Source organism: Pipistrellus hanaki (assembly GCF_964339955.1).
Source record: "Pipistrellus hanaki genome assembly, chromosome: 11".
NCBI classification, from domain to species: domain Eukaryota; kingdom Metazoa; phylum Chordata; class Mammalia; order Chiroptera; family Vespertilionidae; genus Pipistrellus; species Pipistrellus hanaki.
Genome location: NC_140513.1, coordinates 3230628 through 3243118, shown reverse-complemented (window position 1 = coordinate 3243118; position 12491 = coordinate 3230628). Strand labels below are relative to the sequence as shown.

The 12491-nt window shown below is 65.5% G+C and overlaps 1 protein-coding gene across 1 annotated transcript in view; it reads left to right on the top strand.

Annotated features, from left to right (window-relative positions):
• The window catches only part of HMCN2 (hemicentin 2), a gene marked incomplete at its 5' end in the record, with an annotated part of 130533 nt that overhangs the window by 64979 nt on the left and 53063 nt on the right, over positions 1 to 12491 (top strand). The window contains 15 exon segments of the mRNA XM_084899127.1: positions 341 to 427; positions 1647 to 1841; positions 2372 to 2502; positions 2793 to 2940; positions 3270 to 3396; positions 4091 to 4245; positions 4551 to 4829; positions 5089 to 5370; positions 5806 to 5914; positions 6115 to 6284; positions 7302 to 7456; positions 7857 to 7953; positions 8694 to 8789; positions 10041 to 10217; positions 11960 to 12117. Of these exon segments, the coding sequence (XP_084755253.1) occupies positions 341 to 427; positions 1647 to 1841; positions 2372 to 2502; positions 2793 to 2940; positions 3270 to 3396; positions 4091 to 4245; positions 4551 to 4829; positions 5089 to 5370; positions 5806 to 5914; positions 6115 to 6284; positions 7302 to 7456; positions 7857 to 7953; positions 8694 to 8789; positions 10041 to 10217; positions 11960 to 12117 (2366 nt within the window).

The window sequence follows — 12491 nt, the reverse complement described above, 5'->3', positions numbered from 1 at the left end:
ACTGTGTGCCGAGCCCCTGGTGCATGGAAAGGTGTGGTCCAGGTTTGTGTTAAATCCCTCTGCTGTGGATGTAAAACACACCTGGGAAGCACAGCTGGAGGGGAACCCCAGCCTCTCCAGCCCTCGGAGCCCTGCGTGGCCCTGGTGGCCTCTCCGTGGCCGCCCTGTGGGGGGCCAGCCAGCTCCACGGCCGGCTCCCTCAGCCTGAGCTGAGGGCTGCAGCCCAGGGCTCGCACCCCCGCATGTCCGTCCGTCCGGAGCTCCGGAGGGCGCCCCCCCAGTGGCCCTGGCCCAGGCTTTGGGCCCGGGGACTGAGTGTGGCCACGTGGCCTCCCACCAGAGCCGCCGCACTGGGGAGCCGACGAGACCAGCGGGCTGCTGGAGAGGGTGGCCGGAGAGAACGCCAGCCTGCCGTGCCCCGCCCGAGGTGAGGCTGGGCGGGGCCCTGGGGGCAGTGCCGGGTGATGGTGGGTGTGGCCGGGGCCGTGCCAGGCACCTCACCCCCCCTCACTGATAGGACGGGATTGGCATTAGCTCGTTTGTACGAGGGCAGTCCCGGCCCAGAGAGGGGTCGGTCACAGGCGGGGTCACACAGCCAGGGGTGCTCACAGGCAGGCGTGGTGAGACCCCAGCCCCCCTGTACCCTGGGATGGTAACACTGGCCTGAGCAAGCCCAGGTCCTGGTGGTCGCGGCTCGGTGGCCCCCTCTCCCCAGGCCCAGACTTCCTCACAGTCCTGAGCAAACCAGCCCCCCAGGCCCCTGGGGGCGGCAGCTGTGTGGGAGGTGACAGCCAGCTCTGCGGCCACCTGCCCCACGTCGAACCATCCCGGCTGTGAGCTGGGGCACTGGACACCTCCTTCCTGAGACTCAGCTTTCTCATCTGTAGAATGGGGCCAGGCCAGCCCCTTGTGCAGGACTGATGCTGGGGGCACCGTGCCTGGCACAGAGAGGGGCTTCTCTTGGCTGTGGGCCCTCTGGGACCTGTGAGAGGACATGTCGGCCCCGTGCGTGGACGGCTCTCAGGAAGGCTGGGGTCGGGTGTCCCCGGGAAAATGGCAGCTTCCTGAAGCCTGGCAGGAGCCGGGGCTGGTTCTGGTCTCAGCTGTGCTTCCTCGGACCACACGGGCCAGGGAAGTCTCTGGACCAGGATGAGGGGGAGGCCGGTGGGAGGCAGGCTCCCGGTGGGAGCTGTGGGGTCCTGTCTGCAGAGCTGCCCACCTGCAGGGACCCAGCGGCCCTGCCCTTGACCATGGCGCCACCTCGTGTGGGTCTCTGGTAATAGCAAGCAGCCCTGCTCTGCACTCTCTGGAGGTGGGACCCGCCCACCCAGCCACCCAGCCCCGCATCCTGTGCTGGTGCCTCTGGCTGCCCACAGCCAGGTCCTGGCCTCTGGGCTGGACTCAGCCTTGCCAGCATAGCGGAAGCCCCAGTGGTGACCACTGCTGGGCCCTGGCACCTGCCCCCCGGCGGCCTTCCTTTCACTTCGGTGGCTGCCTGGTGGGCAGTGTTGGGCATGACGGTGGCTGGAGGGCTCGGAAGCTCATGGAGCTCCGGGTGGGGAGGGTAGGGGAGTGGGGAGGGGGACGATGCGGGTGGGGAGGGGGAGAGGCAGGTGTTCACGCTGCTGACCCCCCGCCCCGGCCAGGGACCCCCCAGCCACAGGTCACGTGGCGGAAGGGCCCGTCGGCGGAGCCGCTGCGCGGCCGGCCGGGGCTGGCGGTGCTGGACGGCGGCTCCCTGTTCCTGGCCGAGGTCTCCCCCGGCGACAGCGGCGACTACGAGTGCCAGGCCACCAACGAGGCGGGCTCAGCGTCCCGGAGAGCCAAGCTGGTGGTCCTCGGTGAGCATGGCCGCCGCCCGGGGCAGGGAGCGCTCGGGGCGGTGGGAGAGTGGCCGGCTGTGTGGGCACCCCCTCCGGAGGGTGAGGGGGCGAGCCCGAGCTCCATCAGGGGCTCTGAATGGTCCGGGGGTGACTTCATACAAGGTGAGCGCCGCTGGCCGCCCCACTGAGACCTGCTCACCCCACCCCCACCCACGTGCTGTGGGCAGAGGACGGGCCCTTGCCCTCCACGTGCCCATCCTGCAGGGGTGGGGGGCAGTTTAATGGCTCCTATGGGCCCCCTTCGGCCCCCTGTGAGCGGCACCCAGCTCGCCCTGCGGGGACTTGCCTGGGCGTTTGTCCCAAAGACACACCCAGGAGACTCTCCCCGGGGCCCTCGCAGGGACCGTGGCGATGGGGGGAGTGTAGGCCGGATGGGTCGGGCCTCCGGCATCTTGCGGAGCTGCGGGTCAGAGAGGGCGCCCCTGGCTGGCACCGCCGGGGACCCCGGGCTCCGGGGAGGAGGCTCCTCTACCTCTCCCTGTGCCCAGTGCCCCCCAGCATCCGGGAGGACGGACGCAGGGCCAACGTGTCGGGCATGGCCGGCCAGTCCCTGACGCTGGAGTGCGACGCCAGCGGCTTCCCAGCCCCCGAGATCACGTGGTTCAAGGACGGGCAGCCGGTGGGTGTCCCCCCCCCCCCCCCCGGGCGGCCAGGTGAGGGCGGGGCTGTGCCGAGTTACGGCAGGGAGGTGTGACCCGTTTCCTGAGGGTGCTGGGCTCAGGGCCGGGAGGCCTGAGGCCTCACAGGGAAGCCTGGAGGGCTGCATGGCGGTGGGGACACGGCACTCTTCCAGGAGTTAGAAGCCCGGGTTCCCGTCACCAGCCCAGCCAGCTCCGGGGACCTCAGTCCCCTATTGCCAATGATGGGCACCACACCCCGTCACCAGCTCCCTCTGACCTCTCCGCCCAGATCCCCGACAGGGACAGCCGCCGCCTCCTGAGCGAGGCGCGGGCCCTGCACCTCCCCAGGGTCCAGGCGGGCGATTCCGGCCTCTACTCCTGCCGGGCGGAGAACCAGGCGGGCACCGCGCAGCGGGACTTCGAGCTCCTGGTGCTCGGTGAGTGAGGCCGGGCCGCAGCCCCTCCCCTTCGAGGCTGGGGCGGGGGTCGCCGTGTGTGCGGAGAGCAGGGCACAGCGGGGCACACCAGGCCCAGCTCCCCACACAGCTCTCAGCGGACGTTCGACAGGCACATGAATAGCCAAGCAGCGTGCAGGCTGTGCAGGGAGCACGGTGTGGGGCCGGTCCAGCCGGGCTTTGGGGGGCCTCCAGTGCAGGACGTGGGAGGGAAGGGGCTCCAGGAGGGGACCTGCATGGCTAGGGCCTGAGGGGTGGGGGAAGGCAGGGCTGCAGGTATGAGCTGTTGCACCCCTGCCCTTTGTCCTCAGTCCCGCCCTCCGTGCTGGGAGCCGGGGCTGCCCAGGAGGTGCTGGGCCTGGCCGGGGCCCCGGTGGAGCTGGAGTGCCGGACTGCAGGGGTCCCCGCGCCCCAGGTGGAGTGGACCAAGGACAGGCAGTGAGTGGCCTGCCTGGCGGGCAGCCCGGGGGTGCCTATGCCTGGGCGGAAGGGGGGGGGGACTCTGGGAAGGTTGAATTCGGGGGGGGACCTTGACAGGCATCGCACGTGCCACCAGGGCCCAGGCAGAGGGCGGCGTGGGCACCTCCCACCCCAGCCAGCCGGGGTCACCCAGCTGAGACCCCACTCTCACCCAGCAGGGCTTTCTCCTCATCACTCAGCCTTCCTTCTATTTTTAATGTTTGTTTGGGTGTGGGGGGGGGATCCACATAACCTGACGCCCACAGTCCAGTGGCATCTGGCACATCCACGGCGTTGCACAAGCATCACCCTGTCCAGTTCCAGAACATTCCGTCTCCCCAAGGAGACCCCACGCCCATTGGCAGCCGCTCCCCCAGCCGCTCTGTCTGCAGATGCACCTGCACGTCCTGCACGGTCCACGCTCCACGCGGCCACACGCGGGGCCTCTGTGTCCGGCTCCTCCCACTTAGCGGTCTGGGGTCAGTGGCGTGGCGGGGTCAGCGCTGACTCCTCCAAGCGCCCGCCCGTCGGACACGTTTTGTCCGATCGCCGGCGCCGGGCACTGGGGCTGTTGGCACCGTCCGGCGAAGGGACCCTCTCAGCCTCTCTGTGGTCCGGGCGCCGCCCCTGCTCGCGCCTCGGCCTGCGTCCCACCGTCCTGACCTCTTTCCAGGCCGGTCCTGCCCGGGGACCCGCACGTCCAGCTCCTGGAGGACGGCCAGCTGCTCCGGATCTCCAGCAGCCACCTGGGCGACGAGGGGCGGTACCAGTGCGTGGCCTTCAGCCCCGCCGGCCAGCAGGCCAAGGACTTCCAGCTCCGGATCCACGGTGAGCCCGGCCCCGCCCGGCCCCGCCCCGGGCTGCCGGCCAGGCCCCCCTCGGCTGCCCACTGCATGAGGAAGGGCGAGAGCAGAATCGGGAGGTGGGGGGACGTGCCCCAGGCCAGTAAAGCCGGGGAGGAGGCGGATAGGGGATCTGGACCACTGTCCCCCAAACCCCATGGTCCCATCCCACCTTGCAGGTTGTCCTGCACCTGATACCTCTCGGGGGGATTGTTCCTTTAACTTAAAAAAATCAAGTCCCTTTCTTTAGATGGAATGAATGATCGCCCCCCCCCCTCCCCTTGTCCTCAGCACCTCCCACCATCTGGGGCTCCAACGAGACCAGCGAGGTGGCCGTCATGGAGGGCCGCCCGGCGCGGCTGCTGTGTGAGGCCCGCGGCGTGCCCGCCCCTGACATCACCTGGTTCAAGGACGGGGCCCCGCTGCCCCCCAGCCCCGAGGCCGCCTACGCCCGGGGCGGCCGGCAGCTGCAGCTGGCGCGGGCCCGGGGCTCGGACGCGGGCATCTACACCTGCCAGGCCAGCAACCCCGTGGGCGTCGCCGAGAAGGCCGCCCGGCTGGAGGTGTACGGTGAGCGGCCGGGGTCAGCCGGCCGGGGGTCAGCCGCGAGCGGCGGCCAGCTGGGCGAGCGGAGGGAGGGACTCTGGGCTGCGAAGGCCTGCCTGGGGCAGGCTCCCTGCAGGAGCTGACTTCTGCGCAAAGGGTCTGGCCAGTGCAGGTGCGGGAGGAGGCTCGTCCCGCGATGTGGGGTCTGCGGGGGGCGGGCGGGGGGCTGCACCAGGGCTGGCGGGGACCTCCCGTCCCTGAGCAGCCCCTGCCTCCTCCCTAGTCCCACCCACCATCGAGGGCGCCGGCGAGGGGCCGCACTTGGTGAAGGCGGTGGCCGGGAGGCCCCTGGGCCTGGAGTGCGTGGCCCGAGGCTACCCGCCCCCCACCCTGTCCTGGTTCCACGAGGGGCTGCCCCTGGCGGAGAGCAACGGGACGTGGCTGGAGGCGGGCGGCGGCCTGCTGAGCCTGGAGAGCCTGGCGGAGGCGTCCGGCGGCCTGTACAGCTGCGTGGCCAGCAGCCCCGCGGGCGAGGCCGTGCTGGAGTACGCCGTGGAGGTGCAGGGTGAGCCCCCGGGCCGGGGCCCCTCCTCCCACACTGACCACCGCAGCCCCTCCGGGGAGCCGCCTCTGGTCCACTGGGTGGACGTTCACCCACAAACCCCGGAGACCCCACACGGGGTTGGGGGCAGCGGTCCTGGGTGCGGGTGGGGAGCGGCCGTCCCCTGCCTTCTTCCCCTGGACAGGCCTCTCAGGGGCTGATTGGGGCTGGCCTGGAGGGGCTGGAGAGGAGGGGGAGCGAGGTGGCGGGACCCCTGAGCCCTGGGTCTGCCGGTGAGACAGACATACATGAACAGGACAAGCCTCAGTGCTGCGGCCTTTATGGGGAACTGGGATGGCGGGTGTGCCTGGGGCCTCGTTCCGGGGCCACGGGGGACGTAGAGGGCTCCAGGCAGGGACGTGCTCAGTGCTGACCACCCAGTGGGGCTCCTGCCTGCAGTGCCCCCCCAGCTCCTGGTGGCTGAAGGCCTGGGCCAGGTGACCACCCTCGTGGGACAGCACCTGGAAGTTCCCTGCCAGGCCTCGGGCTCCCCGGTGCCCACTATCCAGTGCGTATGTGGGGGGTGGGCGGGGAGGGGGTGGAGACTCGGGCTGGGGCTGGGGCTGGGCGCAGAGGGCACATGCTTTGGAGAGACACCCCCTCCCAGAGGCCTGACAAAGGCCGGATGTGCGAGCAGGCGGAGATGCTGCTTGCCCCGCTGGCCCTCCTCCCCGGCCGCAGGCTGACCGCCCCCCTCCCCCACCTCAGATGGCTGCAGAATGGCCGCCCGGCCGAGGAGCTGGAGGGGGTGCAGGTGGCCGCCCAGGGGACCTCGCTGCACATCGACCACGTGGAGCCGGGCCACGCCGGCCTCTTCTCCTGCCAGGCCACCAACGAGGCAGGCACCGCGGGCGCCGAGGTGGAGCTGTCTGTGCACGGTGAGCGGCCAGGGCAGCCGAGGCCGGTGGAGGCGAGCCGGGACCGAGGCCACCGTGCCTCTGGGGGACCGGGGAGGGATGGGGGGCTGGTCTTCTCTAGACGGCACGTCTGGGCTGTGCTGGCCAGCTCCCCAGAGAGAAGAGGCATGCGAGGCTGGTCTGAGCTGTCCACCCCATTGTCACGTGTCCAGGCCTCAGGCCTCACTTGTCTCCCCAGGCTTCCCTCTCTGCCCGCTGACCACCACGAACTTCATTCAGCTCTTTAAAGATGTCAGCTCTCTCACCTCCGCGCCTGAAAACGCTGTTTCTGTTCCCGGAGCATTCTCCTTATTTGCCTCCTAGCACTGCTTTGTTTTTCAGGCCTGTCCTAAAATGCCCCTTCCACCCAGAAGCCCTCCTTGATTTCACTGTGGCGCTAATAACCCACACCGCCCACCCTCTCTTGGCTGTCGCTCGCCACTCCCTGTACTGGCAGTGCTTGTTTCATTGTCCGACTCTCAGCACAGCTCTGGGAGCTCTGAGAGGACAACACAGCGGCCACCATTCCTGGCTGTGTCCCTGCGCCTGGTACACTTCGGGGCTCAGAGTAGATAGATGCTCAATGATGGATGGATGGGTAGATGGGTGGGTGAATAGATGGATAGATGAGTGGGTGGATGGATGGATGGATGGATGAATGGATGGATGGATGAATGGATGGATGGATGGGCAGGTGAATGGGTGGATGGGTGGATGGATGGATGGGTGGATGGGTGGATCGGAGGGTGGGTGGGTGAATGGGTGGATGGATGAGTGGATGGGTGGGTGGGTGGGTGGATGGGAGACTTTTTAAAGAAAGGAAAGACCTGCTGTGCTGTGGTCCAGGGGCCACTCTCCCCCAAAGCCAGGTGTCTAGGGGATGAGTGGGGGAGGCTGGAGGGCAGCTCTGCAGGCCACTCCTAATCCCCGGCATGAGGGGCTGCTGGGTACACTGCCCCCTGCTGACCCTGGCCTGTCCTCCCCGCGCCCCCCACCCAGAGCTCCCGTCGGTGGTCATCGTCGGCGGTGAGAACGTCACCGCCCCCTTCCTGCAGCCGGTGACCCTCCGGTGTGCTGGCACCGGGGTGCCTGCTCCGAGCCTCCGCTGGTGGAAGGACGGGGTGGCCCTGGCAGCCTCGGGGGGGGACCTGCAGGTACATTGGGGGGCCCTAGGGCTAGCGGGCAACCTGGCATAGAAGGAGGAGCCACATCCTAGGGGCCCTGGAGGCCCAGCAGGGCCCGGGAGGCTGGGGCAGGGCCTGCAAAGAGCCCGTTCAGCTGGGAATTCTCAGTGGACTGAAGAGCTTCAGCTGTCAGAGGGAGAAAGTGGACAGAAGGGGGGGGGTCCCCAAGATTGGAGGGGGGGTTCCCTGGAGTCTGTGTGCGGTTCAAACTGCACCCAGAGCCAGACTCGCGCCCGTGCCTCCCCCCTCCTGCTCCTGGGTCCACGCGGCCTGGCCACTGGTCACGTCCCAGCACCGTTCTGAGGACTTCCGGTTCCGGACCCCGTGCCCCAGCCCCCCTCCCCATGACACACCTCTGCCCCCGCCCCAGATTGAGAAGGTGGACCTGAGGGATGAAGGCATCTACACCTGTGTCGCCACCAACGTGGCCGGCGAGAGCAGGAGGGATGCGCTGCTCAAGGTTCTGGGTGAGGACACGGGGGCGGAGGGGCGGATCCTGTGAGGGCCCTCGGGCTGCTGCGGGGGCTGGTGAGGAAGGTGGGGGTTAAAATCTAGTCGTGACCTTGACTTTAGAAATAGAAAGCCTTCTGCCCACTCTGCCTGGGTGGCTCAGTGGTTGAGTGTCAGCCTATGAACCAGGAGGTCAGGGTTCAATTCCAGGTCAGGGCACCTGCCTGGGTTGCGGGCTCGATCCCCATGCGGGAGGCAGCCAATAGATGATTCTCTCTCATCATTGATGAGTGTCTCTCCCTCTCCCTTCGTCTGAGATCAACACAAATACATTTAAAAAAAGAAAAAAAAGTCTGCTGTGTGGCCCCCAGGGGTGGCTTCCTGAGGGATTTTACGGGACACGCTTGTCCGCAGCCATATTTGCCTTTGCTGCCTTGTTTGTTTGGGGGTTCCTTTGCATCCTCGCACAGGTGGGCAGGTCCTTGCACTTGCCACTTCCCATGGCTCTCTGGGTTCCGCCTTCCCGCTGGGGCCGGCTGTCCTGGGGGTGGGTGCTGGGGCGGTCCCTGTGTGATTGCAATGAAGACATTCTTGGGTGTGGCTCAGGAGGGGGTTCCTGGGTCAGAGGGCATGAGCCGGGGGGGGGGGGGGCGGGGGGAGGGCGGGGAGGGGCCTCTTGTTGCCCAGGGCCTTTCAGGAAGGCTGGGGAGAGACGTTGGAATGGCTGAGAGTTGAGGGCGCTCCCTGTCTCCCCCAGTGCCCCCCAACATCGAGCCAGTCCTGGCCAACAAGGCGGTGCTGGAAAACGCCTCGGTGACCTTGGAGTGCCTGGCCTCCGGCGTGCCCCCTCCAGGTAAGACCCCGCCAGGTGATGGAAAGCCGCCCGCCCGGCCCCAGGCCCCACCTGCTGAGGCTGGCCCGTGCTCAGGTAGTAGAGACAGGGTGGCTCAGCAGGCCCCTCTGCTGTTCTTTGCACTTTCCTCTCTTCCTTCTCAACAGCTGTTCACCAGTGCCCATGGCATGCCTGGCACTGCCAGGGCCCAGAGCCTGTGCGCTGGTGTCTGCGCTTGACCTCGGCCCAAAGGCCAGGAAGCGAGGGCGCTGGTGTCTGAAGCAAACCGCGCGGCTTTGTCTGGAGCTGGAGCTTCACAGGCCGCCCCACGGGGGCGAGGGCCGGGCCGCCCAGTTGCCAAGTCGCTGTCTGTCTGCCTCTCCTTCAGTGGTCGTCAAACTGCAGCTCGAGAGCCACAGGCGGCTCGTTGGCCCCTTGAGTGTGGCTCTTCCACAAGATACCACGGCCTGGGCGGGTCTATTCTGAAGAAGTGGCGCTAGAAGAAGTTTAAGCTTAAAAAATGTGGCTCTCAAAAGACATTTTAGTCGTTGTGCTGTTGATGTTTGGCTCTGTGGACTAATGAGTTTGCCGACCACTGCTCTAGACTAACAGTTGCGGCAAAGGCTTGGGGCTGGTGTGGGTGTTGGGCAGCCAGGAGGAGGGCCCATGTCCTCCCCTCCCCCCACCCCCTTGAACCAGGTCCACCCAGTTTTGCTGGGGTATCGAGCTCTAAGGTTATTGCCCCACCCGATGGGGTAAATACCCTGTTAGGTTCTGGGATGGGCCCTGGCAGGATGCAGGAACTGCATACAATTGCCCCGTGTTTCTGAGGCTGCTGTTTCGGGGTGCTCTGGGTTCTCCTCTAAAGCAGGAGCCGAGCCGGGACCGGTTTGGCTCAGTGGATAGAGCGTCGGCCTGTGGACTGAAAGGTCCCGGGTTTGAATCCGGTCAAGGGCATGTACCTTGGTTGCGGGCACATCCCCTGTGGGGGGTGTGCAAGAGACAGCTGGTCGATGTTTCTCTCTCATCGATGTTTCTAACTCTCTGTCCCTCTCAATTCCTCTCTGTGTAAAATCAATAAAATATATATTTTTAAAATAAATAAATAAAGCAGGAGCCGAGGGGGGCAGGCCAGCATGGACTCTCCCTGCTCTCGGCCGCTCACCCCCGAGGCTTCCTCTCTGCCCCGGTCCTCTCTCAGGCAGCACCGCCCGGTACACAGCACAGTCTGAAGGGCGGGCAGGACCCCAGTGTCTCTCTTCTCTCCCGCAGACATCTCCTGGTTCAAGGGCCGCCAGCCTGTCTCTGCGCGGGAGGGCATCACAGTGTCCGTGGACGGGCGAGTTCTCCGCATTGAGCGAGCCCGGCTTTCGGACGCCGGGAGCTACCGCTGCGTGGCGTCCAATGTGGCGGGTCGCACCGAGCTGCAGTACGGCTTGCGGGTCAATGGTGAGCGCCCCGGGACTAACGGTCCTTGTGCAACAATTATTTTCCATCTATTTGTCTTCAAATCTACCCCATATCCATCCATTCATCATCCACCCATCCACTCATCCTTCCTTCCTTCCTCCCATCATCCACCTATCCATTATCAACTCATCCATCTATGTTTCCTTGCATCCATAATTCATCCATTCACCATCCACCCATCTACTCATCCATCCTCCCTTCCTTCCTTCCACCCATCATCTACCTATCCATTATCCACTCATCCATGTTTCCTTGCATCCATAATTCATCCATTCATCATTTATACATCTATTCATCCATCCTTTCTTCCATCCATCATCCATTCATTTTCCCACTCATCATGCATCCATGTATCCATCCTTTCTTCCATCATCCATCCACTCATCCATCCACCCATCCATCATCCATTCATCCATCTATTATTTTATCCATTCATTATCCATCTGTATATCCATGCATCCGTATATCCATACCCAACTGTCCACCCATTGATCCAATCATCCATCCAATTCTCTGCCCACTCATCCACCCATCTAACAATCCATCTGTCCACCCATCCGCCAATCCATCCATCCATCCATCCATCCATCCATCCATCCACTCAGCCATCCATTCCTCCATCTACTCATCTTCTCTGCAACCGCATTGATGAAGGACACGGTCTGGGGACCACAAACCCTGGTGCTGCCGCCCTGAGGGGGCAGGCCGGTGCTTCCTGCTGGGGGCGGGCACAGGGGTAGGTCATTACCCAGAGCCCCGCTCCTGATGCTGTGACAAGAGCTAGCAAAGGCGAGGTGCATACCCCTGAGGGCCGGGAGTCTGGCTCTGACCTGGTCTGGGAGCCCGGGGGCGTCTTGGAGAGCTGGGTGCCGAAACAGAGAGCGCCTGCCAGGCCTGCGGCTGCAGAAGAGAGGGGGAGATGAGGAAAGGCGAGGAGGCCGGGGCCTGGAGCTCACAGAACCAGGGGAAGGGGGCCGGGCTGGGGAGATGGACTTGGAGGGCTCCTGTCTTTGTCCTCAGAGCAGAGGGAGCTGGGCAGGGGCCCCGGGCATCCTGGCTCGTGGCTCCCAGGTACAGGAGGGTCATCACCTGCCCCCGCGGGGCTGCCCGCAGGCGAGCGTGTGAGCTGATGCCTCTGAGCCGGAAAACAGGACCTGCCCGGGGTCCTCAGCCCTCAACACCCCTCAGCTGGGCTGAGCAGGAGGCCCACGTGCAGGTGCTGCTGCTGTGGCTTCCTGGCCGGCCACCTCGGGCCGGTGACTGCCTCCCGGAGCCCTGGTTCTCCTCTGCGGAGGCCTCAGGATGGCCTGGAAAGGATGAGATGAGCCCTGGCCGGTTTGCTCAGTGGGTAGAGCATCAGCCTGTGGACGGAAGGGTCCTGGGTTCCATTCCCAGTCAGTGCACATGCCCAGGGTTGTGGCCTCGATCCCCAGTGGAGGGCGTGCAGGAGGCAGCTGATCAATGATTCTCTCTCACCATTGATGTTTCTCTCTCTCTCCCTCTCCCTTCCTCTCTGAAACCAATAAAAATATATATTTTTTAAAAGATAAGATGAGCAGCCTTGAGAACTGTGCAGGGGTATCCGCCCATGTCGAGCGGCCGTCCCTGTGCTTTTGTGTGTGGCCTGGGAGGGGGTGACCCAGCCAGGTGCCCTCCCCGATATGTCCCGAGTGGGGCTCAGCCTATGTGCTGTGTCACCCCCCCTGCCCCTGCCCCTGCAGTGCCTCCGCACATCACGCTGCCGCCCAGCCTGCCGGGCCCCGTGCTGCTCGGTGCCCCCGTCCGGCTGACCTGCAGCGCCACCGGCAGCCCCAGCCCCACTCTGCTGTGGCTGAAGGACGGAAACCCCGTGTCCACGGCAGGGACCTCTGGCCCCCAGGTCAGTAGGGCTGGGCGGCCCGCTACCTCCTGCCGCCTCAGGGAGGGGGGAGGTGCTGGGCACAGAGGCCGGCCCGGAGCTCCAAGGGGACGGGGAGCGGTGACCGCCCAGGGCGGGTGGGGGACGGGGAGGGGCTGCTGAGCAGAGTCTCAGCATCGTCTCCAGAAACAAGTGCGTGTGAGCTAGAATGCCCGCAGCTGCAGGAGGTGAGTGAGGAGAAACAGGTGAAAGCAATTTTAATAGGCATTTCGGCTAACCCAGTCTATCCAAACAGCGTAATTCCATCATCACCGATATGGAAAGCGATGAGTGAGATGTTTTGCATCCTTTTCGTACTAACTCTGGGACCCGCTGTGTATCCTACGCTTGCGGGC